This window comes from Malaya genurostris, chromosome 3 (genome assembly GCF_030247185.1).
Source record: "Malaya genurostris strain Urasoe2022 chromosome 3, Malgen_1.1, whole genome shotgun sequence".
Classification (NCBI taxonomy): domain Eukaryota; kingdom Metazoa; phylum Arthropoda; class Insecta; order Diptera; family Culicidae; genus Malaya; species Malaya genurostris.
In genome coordinates, this window is record NC_080572.1 from 230,698,662 (window position 1) to 230,717,568 (window position 18,907).

At 36.7% G+C, this 18,907-nt stretch overlaps 1 protein-coding gene across 20 annotated transcripts in view; it reads right to left on the reverse strand.

The window, feature by feature from the left end:
- Nucleotides 1–18,907, reverse strand: part of LOC131438815 (glucose transporter type 1) — a 611,808-nt gene that overhangs the window by 261,383 nt on the left and 331,518 nt on the right. For all 20 annotated transcript variants that reach the window (XR_009230992.1, XR_009230990.1, XR_009230991.1 and 17 more), the window contains one exon: nucleotides 18,187–18,670. Coding sequence is in view for 1 of the 20 variants with exons in the window: in XM_058609128.1 (XP_058465111.1) it covers nucleotides 18,187–18,207 (21 nt within the window). In the remaining 19 variants the exon portion in view is untranslated. The remainder of the gene's footprint in view (nucleotides 1–18,186; nucleotides 18,671–18,907) is intronic.

The window sequence follows — 18,907 nt, forward strand, 5'->3', positions numbered from 1 at the left end:
AACTTGTCGTCGCGACGCTGTCGGCCGAGTTTTCTATGATTGTCCTTCCTACTTACGTCTCTACCACCTCAGCGAGAAACGTCGAGAAGTCCTGGGTTGGCAAGAAGGTGCGGGGGCATGCTGTTTGTGCTTTCCCAGCTCAGTTTACTTCCGTGAACGGAATTGGCCAAATTCTGCGTAAACAAGTCATTCTAGGTGAGTTATGAACTGCAGTGAAATTCGGATAGTTTTATTTTGATTGAAGCAGTTTTACTTTGCATGGCAAGCTACGATTCGTTAGAAGTTTGTAGTGTTCCTGATTCATACATTACAGAAATGGTTCCGGGAAACAAATAAGTTTCGAATGGGAGCTTCGCACTAAGACTATTTAGTTTTTGTTTTACTAACGCAACGTCTACAACTCACTGAAAAAGTCATCACCAATATTTGATTTATAACAGGTTTTCAAACCCATTCGACGATGAACTGCAATCCTAATGATAATAATAATTAGATTTATTAATGACATCACGTACATCCCTGAGCAGCTGTCCGATGGCTTTTGCCGATAGAATAAATTTGTCCCCTGGGCACACTTTTAAAGCCGTTCAATGTTCAACATCGTGACGCACATTTTTAAAGGTGTCCCGATCAACAGAGCATAACAGGATTCCATCAAAATTATATATGAACTTAATATTTATATCTCATTATGTTATAAATATGATTCCAAATCAGAAGCAAACATTCAGATTTTATTAAGATTATATCAAGTCCAGATATTATATTAAGGTCTGAGGACAGAGGGTCGCGTGTTGAGTTTTAAATCGACCACGTGGCTCGCTCAATTCCCTTTGCGCATCGTATTTCTCTTGTACTCTCTCGTATATGAGCAAACTCTATCTATCGCATGGGTTGGACATTACATGGATTCCAATGAACAATGAAAAAATATTCAACTTTCATAAAGATTGAATGCCTGTGTGTTTGGCAGCCTTGTCGAGCCAATTTTATATCTCTCTCCTTTTTCAGAATGCTATCAGGGAACCAAAACGAAAAAAATGGCGGAACATTGAAATACAAGACTTTATTTTTATCGCGATAACATATATGTTTTTATGTACTAATCGCATCTAAACTAAATTATCTAGACTTTGTCACGGTAGATTTATGATACAAGCCGAGATCATTCAGCCAACTCAATGAATCATTCTGAAAATTTTACAGAATATTCTCAACTAAATTTCGAAGACATTGGCAGATGGGTTTTTCTATATTCTGCACCGTTTCCAAGAAAAAAAAATAGCAAAAAACCTACCACTTTACGGTACTGTCCTCAGCCCTTAAGGGCCGTTACATTTCAGGTAAAACTATACTAGAGAATTGAGAAAAAAAAAAAGTTCAAACACTTTTGTCGATCATGTTTGTGACTTTCAACCCGAAAAATGCAGTAACAAACATATTTTCCAATTTCACATACCTGAAGATGCTTTTGAAAACAATAATTTGGTATTTGATTTAGAAATTACGGCCTAAATTTTAAATTTGAGAACGTTCCGAAGTAATTCCTATTTAAATTGTGTAAAGTATTTTTTTAAATATTAACGTTAAATTGAAAATAAATATTTTTTCAAGATGATTTTGCGTTTTTTCTCTTACGAACGTAGAAAGGTAAGGCAAAAGCTTCAAAACTCGACTAATAAATATTGGAAAAGGTGATATAGCATTCGACTCAGTTCACTGAATTCTGCAATGTTTCCTCAGATATGATTTTCACAAGTTTGAAGTCAAATGAATGCTTGAATTCTTCAATTTTTTCGGTGACCGATTTTTGTTTCCGAAAACACAGAGTGATAAGTGTAAAAAATTTCAAAATGTCTTCAAAAGTGACGCTGCAATAAACGAAAAACAAAATCTAAACAGGGCTCAAAACCAAAATCTAAACTCAGCTCAATACTTTTTCGATTTATAGGTCATTTAGTTGCAGATTGAAAATAGCGACTATAGTTTTACCGGACCCAGGATATACTGGAAATAGAGAAAAAAAGTTCTTGAAAAAATTCGTATCGATTTATCTTTAGTTCTTGCTGTACTTTATACTATGTTGAACTGACGATATTTTACGTAGTTCTAAATAAAAAACTTTGTTAATATTACATCGAAAAATGTTCACTGGTGGCGCTGATGATATCATCATGGCCTAAAGCAAACTAAAGTAATATCGAATCACTTTCACAAATTCTAAAATCAGCAAAATCGTAATGAGTTGGTTAGGTTATCAATTAATATGATCTACAAATTGGAGATAGCATTGCATGAACATTTTTACATTCATGAAGTGAACAAAAACGATTTATCGCACCATAATACCTTCGATTTGAAAAGTTCAATCTATCCATATCTGATAAATTTATTATAGTCTCATTTCGTAGTATTCTGATTACTTCCAATCCGGAACCATGAGCTGGGACTCGAAATTTGCAATGTAGAGTTTGAAGCAACCGACCCGCATTATGAGACTTTCCATTTGGAACATTTTTCTGTGAGTCAATCTAGGTAGATATCAAACAAATCAAACGGGAATGAAATTTCAATTTTGATGGTTTTTGAACATTACTTGCAGGGCTTCTGGCTGCGGATATCGCAAACTAATGTGACTAATAGGCAAATGGTTGATCATCAATCATAAAATCATGCTATTCGAATCGATGTTAAAAACAATTCTTCTGATTTTCCACTGTCTTTCGAACGAATTTTTATTCTAACCTAAATTTACAAAAATCGATTCAGCCATTTCCGAGAAAATCAAGTGCGCATTTTATCAAATATACCCGCAAATCGACACACATACACGTACAGACAATTCACTATTTTAATTGAACGAGCGAACTGATTCAAATGTTATTTGAAAGTAGGCACTCTTGGCACAAAGAAGAAAAAACTGAAAAACTATCATTCATTAGTTAATTTTCTCAGATTCTATAAGGTAGTTTTGTTTCACTGAATTTAGTTATTTCCGTTCATTTACAACTATTCTTCAGTACCAAAAAAGCTTGCTCATAGTTCTAAAATAGCCTCTTTGTCATTCATATGCCGGTTGGAAGGACGAAAGAGGTGGAGAGGGATAGATTATTTTTGTAGCAATGTGGACTTTAACTAGTTATTATATGATGCTAATATATCCTTCCGACCTCAGTTGGTTCTCATGCTCCGATGCAATCGTAGCGTATGTTGGCAACTCAAAACTTCCCGGTTCGGAACCAGTCTCTTAATTTAACTAACTGTGCATGACTTTTTTATGGAAAATCAAAACGCCTAAAGGTATGCAATTTCATCTTCGCGAAATCTTTTTTTAGATTAGCACGGTCAAGCCTTTGCCCCCAAAAATGGGTAATAACAGCTGAAAAGTCGTACTAAATATGTAACAAATTTAGATATAATATTGATATTTACATATCAAGGTTATATTGAGTCATAATTTTTGTTATTTTAACTATTAACGAGGCCAAGATGGTGACTAATTTAGATAGAAAAAGGCGGGTGGGTAATGTCAGAGACATAACTGGATGTCGTGAATACGAAAACAACTGATATGTTCCTTAACACTTCCGAATATCAATTAGTTGATCAATTGTATGAATTATGCAAGCATTCTCATTTTTCACATTTTTCGCAAAAACAAAGAAGGCTCCATTTGATCTCGATTACTGTGAATTCCACACAGCAAAAAGTGCACAAATCTAAACAAACTGTTCTAGATTTGCACTAAACTGAGGATATTTACCTTCGATTTGCGAAGAAGATATCCTAATAGATATTTAGAAAACTTTTAGAGCCATTAGAACGGCTGATTTTGTGTAATGCTATTCACCGTTATCCTCTTTTCGTTTTCACCAATGCAAACGACTGGCAGCTGAGACGTAATCGCTCTTGTCGGCAGCGAAACTAGCTTTGCAAACGACACAAAATACATCTGCTCGCAGTAGCGATAGAATCCAAACTGATCCAATTTTTGTTAAGAGGTTTCTTTTTAAGTGATTTCGTTTGTAGCTTTTTCACTAATGGGTGGTCCTAGCGGCTATAAAAATAGAAGCATAGAGAATTTTAATTTCGATTGTTTCATTTTGGATTTGCATTTCATTGAAAGAAACTATCAAGAATGCTGTACGGGATTCATTCCTGCCTTTCAGAAGGACCAAATTGTGGAACTCACTACGATGTTAAGCACTGTTCGGAACAAAAAAAGTGCACCCGATTTTCTCGGAGACCGTTCAACCGATTGTCTTCAACAAAGATTTGTTACTGTTGAATTTCATTTGGATCCGATTCAATTTTCACTAGCGTAAGTTCGAACGAAAGGTCTCACAATCCCATGCAATACTACCAAAATACATCCGGATACGACTTCCGGTTCCGGAATTACAAACTGGTAGGTATACAAATTTCATTTTCAGGGGCGTGTTTTTATACATGACACGGAAAAAATCAATCAAATACATTCAAACAGCCATATAATTCTTGAATTGGACAGATTTGGTTAGATTTTGAGTATAGTGGATTCAGATTCCGGAAGTATCGAAAAAAAGTGATCGTGTACTCTAAACCGGAAATCGTTCCAGTTTCTTAGAAGCCGATGAATCAATTTTCACAAACTCAGATTGAAATGAAAGGTACCAAATTCTAGAATATTATTTGGATCCGGCATCCGGTTCCGGAAATATGGGGTAAAATTTCCAAAAGTTATTAAAATAAGTGCACTTTTCTCAGAGATGACTGAACCGATTTTCACAAGCTCAGATTCAAATGAAAGGTCTGGTGATTCCATACAAAATTTTGTTTTGATAAGACTTCCGGTTCCGGAGTTATGGGATAAAATGTGCAAAATATGGAAAGAAGCGTAATAATTTTTCTCAAACATGGCGTGACCGATTTTCACGAACTAAATTTTGAATGGATGGTCTTATGATTCTATACAAAACTTCTGAATTTCATCCGGATCCGACTTCCGGTTTCTGGATTATAGGGTAAAGTGTGTTAAAAATTTTATACCATTACTTAAAGGGGTGAAACAAAACACTTGAAAAAAATTCCAAATCGACATCAAAACTGCTCCAATCGGTAGTGATTATCAGTAGACGGCCAAACAAAGCGACCCCGGTTATTCCTTCAAGAATCGAAGAAAATTATTTTGAAGGATATATTATATTATATAGTCTTATAATACATGGATCAATAAGTCCCGAGACTAAAGCAGAGATGGCGCTCGTAGTAAACCAGTAACCACGTCTTTCTAGAGTACTAACCTTTGCTTGAAACGGGTCAAAATTTTAAATCGATCCGACCAGAAACAGCTGAGTTATCGAGGTTGGAGTAAAGTCGTTTTGTAGTTTGTTTAAAAAATGGAAAAACCCGAGTTTCGTGTTCTGATAAAACATTGTTTTTTAATGGGTACAAACACCGTGCAAGAGAAACAATAGATTGAAAAATGTTATCCGGACTCTTGTCCATCAAAAGCAACGATTTGTCGGTGGTTCGCCGAGTTTAAGCGTGGTCGTACCCAGTGTTGGTGATTGCTGAAAATTTGACAGAACCTGCTCGATTCTTATCTATATTGTATACAACATTTTCTATCCGGTAGAAGATGCTACAAGAATTCGAGTCTCTCAATGCATGAACCTCGAGAAAATTTTTCTACATTTCTTCGCTCCACTTCATACTCTGAGTATTTCATGGCCCTTAAAAAATGTTTCAGTCTGAAAATGATCGTTGCTGTGTGGAATTTACCAAGAGAGAATCGCAAGTTGACAATTATCGCAGAAAATCGAATCGATGATTCGACTTGATGATTTTCATACTAGGTTGCAATATTTAAAAACCCTTGTGTGGAGCATTCACATACATTTTCATAGACACAAATTATACAAAGGTTATAAGCACATAGTTAGAATAAGCGGCAATAGTAAAATGATTCTATCACAATTATCCACTGCCCATACAGAATCGGATCGCGAAACGAGAATAAGCGACCGTTTGTTGCTTCAGAGAGAATCCCCGCAGCAGCGTGCTAGCCGTTGATTCTCAGACGGTTCACCGAGAGAAATTCGCTCTCGCACTAGTGTCTATTCTATGTTAAATGTACCATGCCGGTTTTTTTGTTGTTGCGATGATTTCCGATTCTCTTTGATGGTACCGATTTAATCGTGGAAGAGTTGCGAGTGAGCATTCTTTGATACGATAAAAGCCATCCTTGGTCGTACCGACACAAATGACGCGGAACCCGAGACCTGTGGAAGCCGTTACACCGGAAAATGTGAGTGAAGTGACAAAAATTATACTGAAAGATCGTAAAGTGAAGCTCCGTGAGATTGCTGAGATGACACAGATATCATATGGAAGTGTATTTACTATCCTTCATGAAAAATTGAGCATGATAAAGGTTTTTTCCAAGTGGGCGCCGCGATTGCTTTCGATAGAACAAAAACAGCAACGAGTCGATGATTCAGAAAGCAAAAAAAAGCGTTGGAACCATTGTATCACCCTAAAAGGTGATTATGTTGATGAATAAAAAAACATTTTGCAAAAAAAATGTTGTTTCCATTGTTAGTCTCGGGACTTATTGATCCATGTGTTATATGATAGAATGATTGATATACGAAAAGCATCATTACACCACTAGGTGCATTAATACAGGTTTTTTTTATTGCTGTTTACCTTAATTTCTATACTTTCTATTGCTGGCACTTCGGAGCTTTTGCCAATAAATGTGTCAGGTTCCTTTACGCAACCCTGTATGTTGGTAGGGTTGCATCTAAATCCGGAACATGAATTCTTCCGATGTCGATTGCATTCAACATTGCGTAACTTATCGATTCATTCTAAATTCGGTTCGTTATGACATATGAAGCCATCACGAACTGGACTGTAGGTTGTGCAAAGTCTGAGACTGTGGATTACACAATCCGAGAAGTAAAAGCAAAGTTTTGGCATTGCATTCAATTCGAACCATTGAAATGGACTGATCCTACTGACACTAAGAACTCTTCCAGATCGGGGCTCGAACATGCGACAACCGACATGAAAGACCAGCGCCTTATGCATAGAAACCGCCAACCCGGTCTAACATTCCTAGAAAGCTGCGTGACAGGAGTCGAGACCCGAAGGCTTTGAGGTAATGTTTTTCGCAAATTTTTATTTCGATGTTTCCATTCAACAGTCTTTATCCTGTTTGTTTTTCGTTGAATTCATTTAAAAAAATAGTTCATAATGGCTTGCACGTCAGAACGAACCAAACTTAAATTAAATCGAAAATGTTAATATTTATAAGAATGGTATCAAAAGGGGGATCAAAACTTGTAAAGTGATAAATATTAGGCATGTTTTGGAATTCATTCTATCTTGTTCGATTCGATAAAGAAAACCAACGGTTTAATTCATACAAGAAATGTCCTTGTCTGAAATGCCTACAACTATTCGCATCTGACACTCGAACACTCAAAAACAAGAACAGCAAACATTTCTCACAATCAGGACGTACGTGACGTGCCCTCGGCCGTTTATCCCATTGATGTGTGTATTGTTTGTGATTCCGAAGCCGACTCTCTATCAATCATGGACAGAAGCAGCAATAGGACCGGTTCTCGGCAAGGACTTGAAGTCCTAGTTGTGTGTATATTCCATCACCTTTTCTGACGCTATAAACGGTGGAACCGACTTGATAATCGATGAGTAAATCTAATCGCTCATCGGAAAGCATTATTCCTATTCCTTTCGTTTATTTCACATGGGGAAATAATCGCCGAAAATCGTCACACGGGACCATCAAAAACAGCAACGGCCGGTAAACACACACACACACACACACCTAGTCGCGTCCACAATAAATCCATCAATCAAAGACCAGATAGAAGTGTGGCACCGTTCAATGAAAGGTTGTTTTCGGAAAATTTCCTACTTCGATGGTGATACTGTTTTACTTCGGAATCCACCATTGAGTGCAGTACTTTTAAGGCAATCGTCCATTCTCCTGCCATACATATCGGTTACCCGTTCCATATCCCATTTGCGGAAGAGGCGGTTCCATTGAAAATTAGGCAACCTTTTCAAGAGTCCTTGTCGGTTCGATGGTGTAGAAGCAACCGGGACAGAGTCGTTACAGGGCCGACTAGTTGGGGGTTAGTTTCGGTTTTCGGAGTTTGTTGCCCACCACCAGCCGGCGAGTGGACGTATAATTTATGAACCATTTATCACTTCAGTTCGGGGCGTCAAACGGATGTCAATCAAGTGCGTATTTAAGGGAAGGTTTGTCAGCGATTCCAGCGTCTAGACAGATAGCATTCAATGCAGGCATTTTTACAGGTATTTAGAAGGGAGATGTTATCATGTTTTGTTACTGTGAATGTTTACCGAAAACACCATCATTGTTTTTAGTTTTTTTAATCTGAAGCTAAACAGTTTTTTATGAAAAAAAAATTCCAAAGATAGGGTAAATCCGGGTGAGATGGCGTACCTTCTTAAAAATCGATTTTTTTTTCAAAACTATTCACTGAATCAGAACCAAAGTACTCCAGGTTTGATTACCTAATAACTTTTTCCCTGGTTGAGTATTTTCTTCAAATCTTTCACGAAACGAATGGAAGAAGGTGTAAGACTGTTTTCAATATCACGTTTATTACGTAAACGATATTTAAATAGCGAGAAAATAGGTCCAAACACAAAGGTCATTGCTGCACATTTGCTAACTTTAGTGTATGATATCAAGACAGTGTAACTACACCCAACAAAACTACAACTGGTGCCTCAGTTAATGGCGAATGTGACGCTCTGTTACTCAAACCTAAACGCAGAAATACCACAACTAGTTGTTCTGTAAGAAGTTCAGCTGCGGGTAGTTGTGAGTTTCACTTCAAACAAGAGCGATTACATCATCATCCAGCTGCTGGTCGTTTGCATTGGAGCAAAAAAAATATAGGTGAAGTGCACAATAGTGGAGAAATTTGCACAAATCTCGGTTGATTTTTCAGAAAGTTTTGAACAGAGCTCAGTCAAATTTGCTTAAATCACTAATTTTAATTCACTTACTGATTGGAAATATTACTACGTATCGATTTGAAAGAATTTGACTGTTAGAAGTCTAAGTCGCTGAGCTGACTGACTGGCTTTCCCCAACGGAGACGATGGTTTTGAAGGAATAAGCATCCTATCAGTTGAGAAGCACCGCTCTGATTGGTCATTCAGAGTGAGTCTGTAAATATAGATGATTTTCGCGCTAACTCGAATAAATATTGCCAGTGCCCTCTCAAATTTTAATGCAAATTGCTGTACTAGAAGACTTTGTCACAAAAAAGCACTTCGTATACTTTGTTTATCCAAAATTTATCTAGACTGTCGTTTGAAAACGGCCAAACTTTTTCTTTTCCCACTTGCATTCAAAAGTCTAAAACTGACAAACCCTACACAAAAGTGTTGTATGAGTAATTTTTATAAAATTAGTCAAGTTTTCGAAGTTTTCTAACTGCTAGTTACCTGATACATGCAAAAAGTATCGGTATTGAATTTGGTATATATTAATAACAAACACTAATTCAAACTTTCAAAAAAGGGAGTGATCGTTGCTGATGATACTCACGCTTCCATAGCAACACTCAAGAAATACGCCTTAATATACAAGATTAGGTCAAGATTATTACACACATGCTTCTTCAATTTTTTGTTTCTACCTAAAAACCGCATTCTACTATTGCATACTAACCATAAAATGATTACCTGTACCTTTGAAATCAGGACAAATTGGAATAATTCTACAGAAATAATATATTTATTTAAAGCTTAATATAAGAAAGACAATTATCTTGGAAATGTTAGCTTTATTATCATATCAGAAGTAATGACTCGCGATACAATTCCAGTTCAGTTGTTCATCTCAAACATGATAGATTTCATGAAACAATTGAAAAAACTTTTCTAAAATTTATTCTATGTTTGATGGAGCAGCCTTACAATACAAAAATTAAAAAAAAATTTGCAAGCCTGTGTAGAATCCAGTCATAGTATGAATTAAGCGCAGAATGGTATTTTTTTTGCAACATTGGAAAAGGTCCCTGTGATGCTACTGGGGGCACTCTCAAACGAATGGCAAAAAGCCAGTCTTGCTCGCGACTATGAAAATGCCACAACAACCCCTCTAGAGTTGTATAACTGGGCAGTTGAACAAACTGATGCAAATATTACGAAAATAAATTTCTGCTACATAGCCTCTGAACAGCACAACGAAATGTCCGAAGAACATGAAGAACTGTATAATAACGCCAAAACAATATCTGGCTGCTTTTCGATTACACTGAAATTACACTGAAAAAAAAATCAGTTGGACAAGGAAGAGTTTTTTATAATAACTTTTGTTTTCTTTGAAAGTTCCCAACTTGAAATTTTTACTGTAAGTAACAAACCTACTTTATAACAAAATTTCATCCGAATCAAAAATGGACTTTAAATTTTCTAAATCGATTTTTTCAGTATAGCAGTCAATTGGGATTTGTGTCAATATTTTTTTCGAAAATTTGACTAATTTTGTAAAAACCACTCATACAACACTTTTTTTAGGACTTGTCATTTTCCTACTACAGCCAAAAATTAGTAGAAATAGTTTGATCTTTTCCAAAAAACAGTCTAGGTCATTTTTGGAAAAACAAAGTATGCGAAGTCGTTTTTTGTTACAAAGTCTTCATGTAGAGCAAGTTTCACTAAAATCTGAGAGGATGATGCTAACTCTGAATACGATTTAGCACGAAATTCGTCTATAATCAAAAATATTGCTAAAGCTTCAGTCTCACATTAAACACGACAGCAATCATCACTCGAAGTGTTACAAAACGATTCGATGCCCTGGCAGGTTCTGCTTTGATCAAACGTAATCAGCTCGCACCTGATTGTAGCTGATTCACGTGACGCTTGCACAAGAGTGCATGCCAGACTTGGTAAACCAAAGCGTGACCACGATTGGCGTGCGGAACATACATCGAAGTTTAAACACAACGGAGAGAATATGCAAATCAACATTTATAAGCGCCATTATTGAGAGTTCCATAATCTACAATTGCGGTCAAATCTTTTAGCTTCTAACTATTTTCAGTATCTCCACATCAAATCAAACAAATAATCAATTCGTTTTTTTTCTCATGCACATTAATTTGCGACTATAAAATCGAGTTTCAATCAGAATAAGTATTGTCACTAATACATACAACATCCTTCTTCAGAATGGGTCCCGCGAGTTGCACTCGGCGAGGTACGTTAGCGTTGTAGGGAAGGGCACATATGTTAAGCAAGTGGCTGATTTACTCTGTGCGCCGTTCGCCACAAGAGAGGCAACCGGTTTGTACGGAATTTCGCTCGTGGAAATAATTTTCAGGTCAGAGAAATGGTAACCTTATGAACTAATGAGATTTAAGGATAAAGAGTAAACCAAGTTAACTTGTGTTGGTAATCTGTGTATTACGTACATTTTATTTGGTACGTATGCCATAGATCTGTGTATTCATATATGCAGTGCACCGAGTTTATCAAAGTGGATTGCACGACTGAGATTCAAACAATCTTTTTTCACAATAATTTATTCTCAAATGAATGTTAAGCCTGACATCTTGGATAAAATATCAGTTTTGATCAATTTTTCACCAACTTTTGATGGAAAATTGCTTACATTCTATCAATGTAGATTTTAATTCCCTAATAAAAAAGTTAGCAACACTGCTTCAATGCATTTGTATTAGATTGCGCTACACAAAATAAACAAAACAAAATATTTTCTGTTACAAAAGCAGTTTTCCGGAAAAAATAAATAGTTTTACGACAACATTCCATATTCATTGCCTTTCGCGTGTTAAATTCAAGGTCCCTTTTTTGCCGGATTACTAATAGAAGGTACGTAAATCTTTATATCGCAATAATTTCTGCAAGAGGAAATCCATATAGGAATGTGTTTGTTGCTAATCAAATGTGTCAGTGGAAGCAAGCTGAAACTGAAATAATTTTTCTCGAGCAGTTTTAAGGTAAGCGGAAGAGTTTAAGACTAAGATTCTCGCTTTTCTTGAATTGTAATTTTAATCAGAATGATTCGATTGGTTTATTTATCAACCATATGGAAGATTCATTGATTAAAATCAAGAAAAGAAGCGCCGGAATTTGTTTTTACGCACACATTGTTAACATTACTCATACGCTTGCAAAGAGTCTTGCTCCTTTACTTGAAATGGATGATTTATTAGTAGAACAATGTAACAAAACGAATGTTCATTTTAATTTTAATTTTTTCATTTATATATTTATTTTTTATTTATGACTTCTGGTCAGTCAGTAATTAGTAAGCCTTCTGCTTACTTAAATGTCCCTTGTCACGTCTCATTTTTCCGCACTTTATCTCCACATCCTTGCTCTTCCTTGAGTACTCCGGCTCTATAATTTTATATTCTTTCTCCTCTAATAATCTCTAGTTAGTTTTGAAAAAAAAACGTTAAAACCCGTTAAAATCCGAAAAAAGTTGATTTTTATAGTGATCTGACCTTGTCGACAGCAGTCCTACTTCAATCACGTGGTTGTGTCTCTGACATTAACTACTTCAAGATCATTTAGGGGTTAACCTAAGTTTGTGCTAAGGGCACATAACCGATTTTACTTTTCTTTACGTTTCGTCTTAGACTCGTCAGTGCAGAGTTGTTCAAATTGAACTGCTTAGTGCAAACTTAAACAGTTCAACTTGAACCGCTAAGCAGACGTAAAGTTAATGCTATTTGCACAACACTTATTAACTGGCACCGAATTTGAACTGCTCTGCACTGACGAGTCTAAGACGAAACGTAAAGAAAAGTACTCCAAGATTTTCAAGATAAAAATTTTTCAAACTTTGACCGCCGATTTAGCTCAAATTTTGCAAAGGGATTTTTTTGGGGAGGTGCTTAACCCTGAATGTTGATGAGCATTACATTTGAGGGATTCTTTTCGTCGAAAGGGAAGTGTGGCACAATTCTTCTTACGTGATTTGTTTTCAGGGCGGGAGTTAGCCTGGTAAATCGCTGGTAACCTACGCGCATCAACTGTCAATTTGGTAAACGACATACGGTAAACCCTTCATATTATGCACAAACCTCTTTTGCGAAGTAGGTTCGTAAAAAAAGTTTATCTTGTTTGAAATTTACTTCGTAAAAAAAAAACGATTACGATGATTTGTTTTAGCCTTGTTTAGACGTAGAGCTGCGTAATCAACGATTTTGTTTTAGACTTTGTTAAGACGTAAAGCCGCCTTGAGCTAGTTTTAATATGATCAGTATCTAACGGGGAAACAGATTGGAAAACCGACATGCGAACACAATGATGTAATGAAAACCGCGAAAATGTTACCGCAGAGACGGGACTCGAACCCGTAGCTAACTCCTAACCGGGGAAATTGTTTTACCAATTAAACTACCCTGCATATGAAAACACATGAAGAGAAAGTCCAATTGATTGGACGAAACTAAGCATGCTTCGCTCTACTTAGCCACTACGGTATTCACTTACAGTCCCGTATCGACGGAAACAAATTCAACAGAAACACATACAATGATCACGAGTGTATTTCTACCCATCTGTTTTTGCCGCACGATACTGATTTGAAACTTTTGTTTTTGTCTATTTCGCTATCTACGGGATAACAAAACAAAAGTCTCAAATCAGTATCGTGCGGCAAAAACAGATGGGTAGAAATAGACTCGTGATCATTGTATGTGTTTCTGTTGAATTTGTTTCCGTCGATACGGGACTGTAAGTGAATACCGTAGTGGCTAAGTAGAGCGAAGCATGCTTAGTTTCGTCCAATCAATTGGACTTTCTCTTCATGTGTTTTCATATGCAGGGTAGTTTAATTGGTAAAACAATTTCCCCGGTTAGGAGTTAGCTACGGGTTCGAGTCCCGTCTCTGCGGTAACATTTTCGCGGTTTTCATTACATCATTGTGTGCGTAATCAAGCCGGGGAAAACATTCGAATAATGAAACTTAGATTCTAATGAAAGGTCTTACGGTCAATACGAAGTTCCTGGATTTCATTTGAATTCGACTTCTGATTCCGGAATTACTGGGTGAAATGCACCAAAAAGGTGAATTGATATCAGTATCTTTTGTCGTCACTACGACTAACTTTACTATGGGGCGCCTTTACAAATTTTTCTCTGAGAAGAATGAATATCTTTTGTTGTACTTCTAAAAACATTTTTTTTAATCCATGCTATCAGCAATTTATGATAAAATTTGCAGTAGTATAAAATAATTACAAATAATTTTTAACTAAAATTTTCTAAAATGTTTCTTTTCAATGAGTATTAAAGAGAAAAACTCATGACGCTTCTTTGTTTTGACCTAGCAAAGCAAAGTCTTGGCATTACATTCCTTCCGTGGAATTTGGCCTTTCTGTTTCAACAGACTTCGCAGCCGATTCTTAGCGTACAGAATCATTGCGTGGCTAGTACTATGGATCCTACTGACACTAAGAATCCTTCCAGGTCGGGACTCGAACATACGACAGCTGGCTTGTAAGACCAGCGTCCTATGCATTGAACCGCCAACCCGTTACCGCCAACTGTTACAATTCTGGAAATAATGAAATGAAATCTTGCACAATTCACACAATACTTCAACTTATGAGAACGATTTTAGATATTGAGAAATGTAAACACACGTGTTCGTTTCATTCATATTCAGGTCATCCAGTTATGTCTCTGACATTACCCACCCACTGTATTTAGTTATACTGGACCCGTCGTTTATTATAAACCGCCATTTAAATCGAAGATGCGGCAAATTTTGGAAATTATTTCAATTGGTCCTCAAACTGCTAAAGTTTGTAGCAGAGGTAGAAATAAGCCCATTTTGCGCAGGAAAATGTGAATCAGAAAACCGAACACCGTGAATTCAAAAATTGGGTAACAAAACTAAAATGGCGATTAGATTTCAAATGGTGGAAACTTTATATTACACCGAGTAGCAGCAGACCTTATCCATATGAGCTCTTTTTATTGCGAAACAAATTTGTTCTCATACTCAGAAGGCAACCATACGCAGGCGAAGAGCATTAGCTGCTCTCAAAAACTCGTTCGCGCATTTAAGTACCCCGGTAACCAATAAGCACATACTAATGCCGCATTATGACAGCAAATAATCGCTAATTGGCATTTCAATCGCACTTGAGACTAAATTCAGGCCGACTTTGGTAAAATATAGGGCGATTCATATATAATGCTTATTTATGACTGGTGTGCATTCTGAGAGCTGAATTCTGATTGATTTACAACAGATGAGCTTACAGATTGCAGATATAGAGCTATAAGCATTTTTGGTGCTCATAAAAGGCTACTTTAATGCCATTATTAGTGCTTATTGGTTACCTGGGTAAAGGATTATTATCTTATTGGTTACCAAGAAAGGAGTTCGAGTGCTCCATTCGCTTGAGAACAGGTGTAGCAACTTGTGCTAATTAACTCTCCGACAAGTCCCCAATTACAATGTAATATTCATACAATTTTGTAATAATATTAAACTACATTTTTTGGCAGTAGTGTTTTCTGTGACTTATTCAATTACTTTCCTTTTTCCACATATGAGCAAAATCAGACATGAGTGCCGATTGATTTACATCTAAAATCGTTGATCCCAATGAGGGGCGTGAAAAATAGTGACAACAGTAATCCTACAGTAATTTTAACTAAGAGTAACGCGTGTCAATGAGACTTTGAAAATCGTGGAAAATGGCAAATGTTGCATCTTTGGGAAGTTAAGTGATGGGTGATAAGGAATATTAAAGGCATTTGTACAATGATTTATGTCAATTTATATGAATGAGGGTGCTCAAATTGGGGAAAATGGTCAATTTGTAACTTTCAGGAATGCTCGCTTAACAGTCTTTATCAGAAGAGTTGGGAAAAATTGGAAGTTTTCGCTGCGCAATACCTATGCAAAATTAGTAAAAAAAATCTACCTCACCAAATAGTGATTATAGCGACAAAAGACTTTGTTTTACTTCCAGCTGGTTTATGCTGATGATGATGTTTATACACTATCTAGATTAAACCCAATGAAACGCTATTTGACATGAATTTAATTTAAAGAGGTAACTGGAGCGCAGCATTTGACGCAACGTTTCAATGGTGCGTTTTAATTGGCGTAGTCAAATCCTGCACTCCTGTTACTTCTGTGTATGGTATTTAAGCTAAATAGGGTAATATTAATCAACTCCATAGCACGCTTTGTGACGCTTTGACATGTTTTTCGTATGGTTTTAATTATTATTCATTGCAGCATGTATTTATTGATGATATTACTCCACCACGACGGTATTACAGAATAAATTTAAAATACATCACGAAACATGGAATCTTGATGCTATCGACGAAATAAACTCACTTAACGAACCTAAAATTATTGATATCGGATAATCCATATCCGAGAAAATTGAGCGGTAATCAGTTTCGACGTTAATGTCACTTATACCATTACATCTCCGGAACTGTAAGTGACAGCCATTTGAACTTCAAACCTGTTTGATGGACATTAAAACGCATTAAAGCGAACCGAACTTTGTTGAACTGTTGACTCCGAATCAGGCAGTTATACTGATAACGATGAAGACATTTATAAATTCTAAGTAAAATCAAAATTTATCTTATCAAAAATCATTCGTTGCAGAATTCTTTATAATATCTACAATAAATATGTGATATGAAATAATAATACTAACTATTTGTATTTACTGTGAATCAAAAACTTTGCTTATTTTCACCCCTGGTTTGTAGTTTATATTGTTTGATAGTTTAATTATCCAAAATTTCGGCTTTCTGTACCGAACTGATAAAAATGGTAAAAATCTTTAGAATGGAATTTTCATTTTCTCAAATATGGTTGAATTGATTTTCACTAACTTGAATTCAAACGTAGTTCTTAAAATGCGGTACTAATATGTAAATGAAGTCAAAATTCTAAACATGTTTGCTTCTGGACAGCGAAAACACTTCTTCTATTCTGCCCTTATCTGTTCCAGGAAGTCCACAAGATTAAAACTGTAGATCACAGGAGTACAGGTAGCAAAATCGCATGGCCGTTCCTACTGACACTTCCTAATTATTGTTATACATACCGGGAGTTGAATTGCCGAATATATAGAATTGAGTTGTAACAGACTAGAACAAAGCGAAGGGCCGAACAAAGACTGCTAGCTCGAACGGAACAGGTTCCCATACCGTGGGAAAGTACACCCACCAGTTTTCGTTGCGTGTCCAACGATAATCGTATCAAGGACTTCTTTCATGAATTATCGAAAACGTGAACGATTTGCGGAAACTAGTTGCGTGAGAAAATCCTACCGCATATCTACGCCGCTTCCGTTCCACGCTGATACGGACGAGTGGAGAATCGAATAGTCCTCTTTATTGACCCATCAGCCATCAACGCCCTGGCAACGATTGTGCGTGTGTGCGTGCGGGTGTATGTATGTATCCCAGCATAGATAGATCGAGAATCTCTGGTAGGGATGGGCTGTTGTTTGATGTAAGTAGAACACACAGGGTCAGACAGCAAACAGTCAAACGGTTGCGGCAGGCGATATGAGGATGACTCAATTACCGGTAATGATTTCGTGCGTGTTTTCGGCAGTTATCATGCCGAACACAATCACTTTTCCGATAATTGAAAACGAATACCGTGTCACTTGCTCTTTCGAGCTGCTTATCCGGCCCGGAGTTTACTGTTTGTTCGTTAAATAAAATGGTGTGAAAATTGAATGTCGAATTATCTGTTCCTCCGTTGTAGACTGACTATTGATATAGCCCATAAACACTGTTAGAGTCGGCAAAAAAAATGCTTACAGCAAGGGTTCCAGTGCATAAATGCTACCAGCTACAACCACTATCATTGCATCGCCACAAATGACAATCATCCGTTGGAATAAATGACACATTCCTAATGGATTTCCAATGCATTTCACATGGGGATTAATAAAATCAAATGTCCTGACTCCAACGAACCAAAGCAAAACTCATGTACTATCCGACATATCAAATTGACTATCGCGGGGGGCGAAATTGACAGTATCCTGAACCTATTAAGAATAACAGTTATTAGACCGAGACAATGAAAAAGGAACCAAACAATGTCCCTTCCTGTTTCTTTCGCTGTACGAACGAACCTACCTTAATGGACAATCCAGCCATTTCGAGCACCCACCGGCAGGATTGATTAGTTCCGCTGTCTCTGGTGACAAAAACGACGGAAACGATGATGTAACTCTACTGCACTCTCGATTTGGATCCGACGACGAAGTTCGATGTTGATGTTGCAATTCCGGTGGTTCAGACCGATTCAGATACCACCTCTCTACTATTCGTCCACTAGTGCGCCAGCAACAACAGAGAAAAATTGAACACTTTGCGGATGCTAAATAGAGCCGAGCTAGCTGCGGATCATTCCGATTCTGAGGATATCTAGTTGCGATTGTTGATGCACTTTCATACAGACATTCACCGGATTTTATGTAGTCTATTCGAGCCTAAGTCTACGGAAAAGCAAGAGTCCACTGTCACTTTATGAGAGAAATACGAACACTACGAAGACTCGTAATTCGATTGTTTATTTTTTTGTACCATTCACTGGTCGGTTAACTGCAAACGTTTATGTCTGAAAAGGTAAGAGAAAAAAGGAACTTGTAGTATTGATACGGAATGATTAAGTTCTAAAAAGGCAGATGATCATGCAGTATTAAAACAAACAGTGAATACCTAATATGAATACGTAAACAAGCGTTGATGAACGATTATCAGTTTCTGCAATGACCTCAGCATTCGACGAAAATTTTTTTCCCTGGAGAAATCATGCCAGGCTTGGAAATATATAATATCAGGTGTACAACTTTGC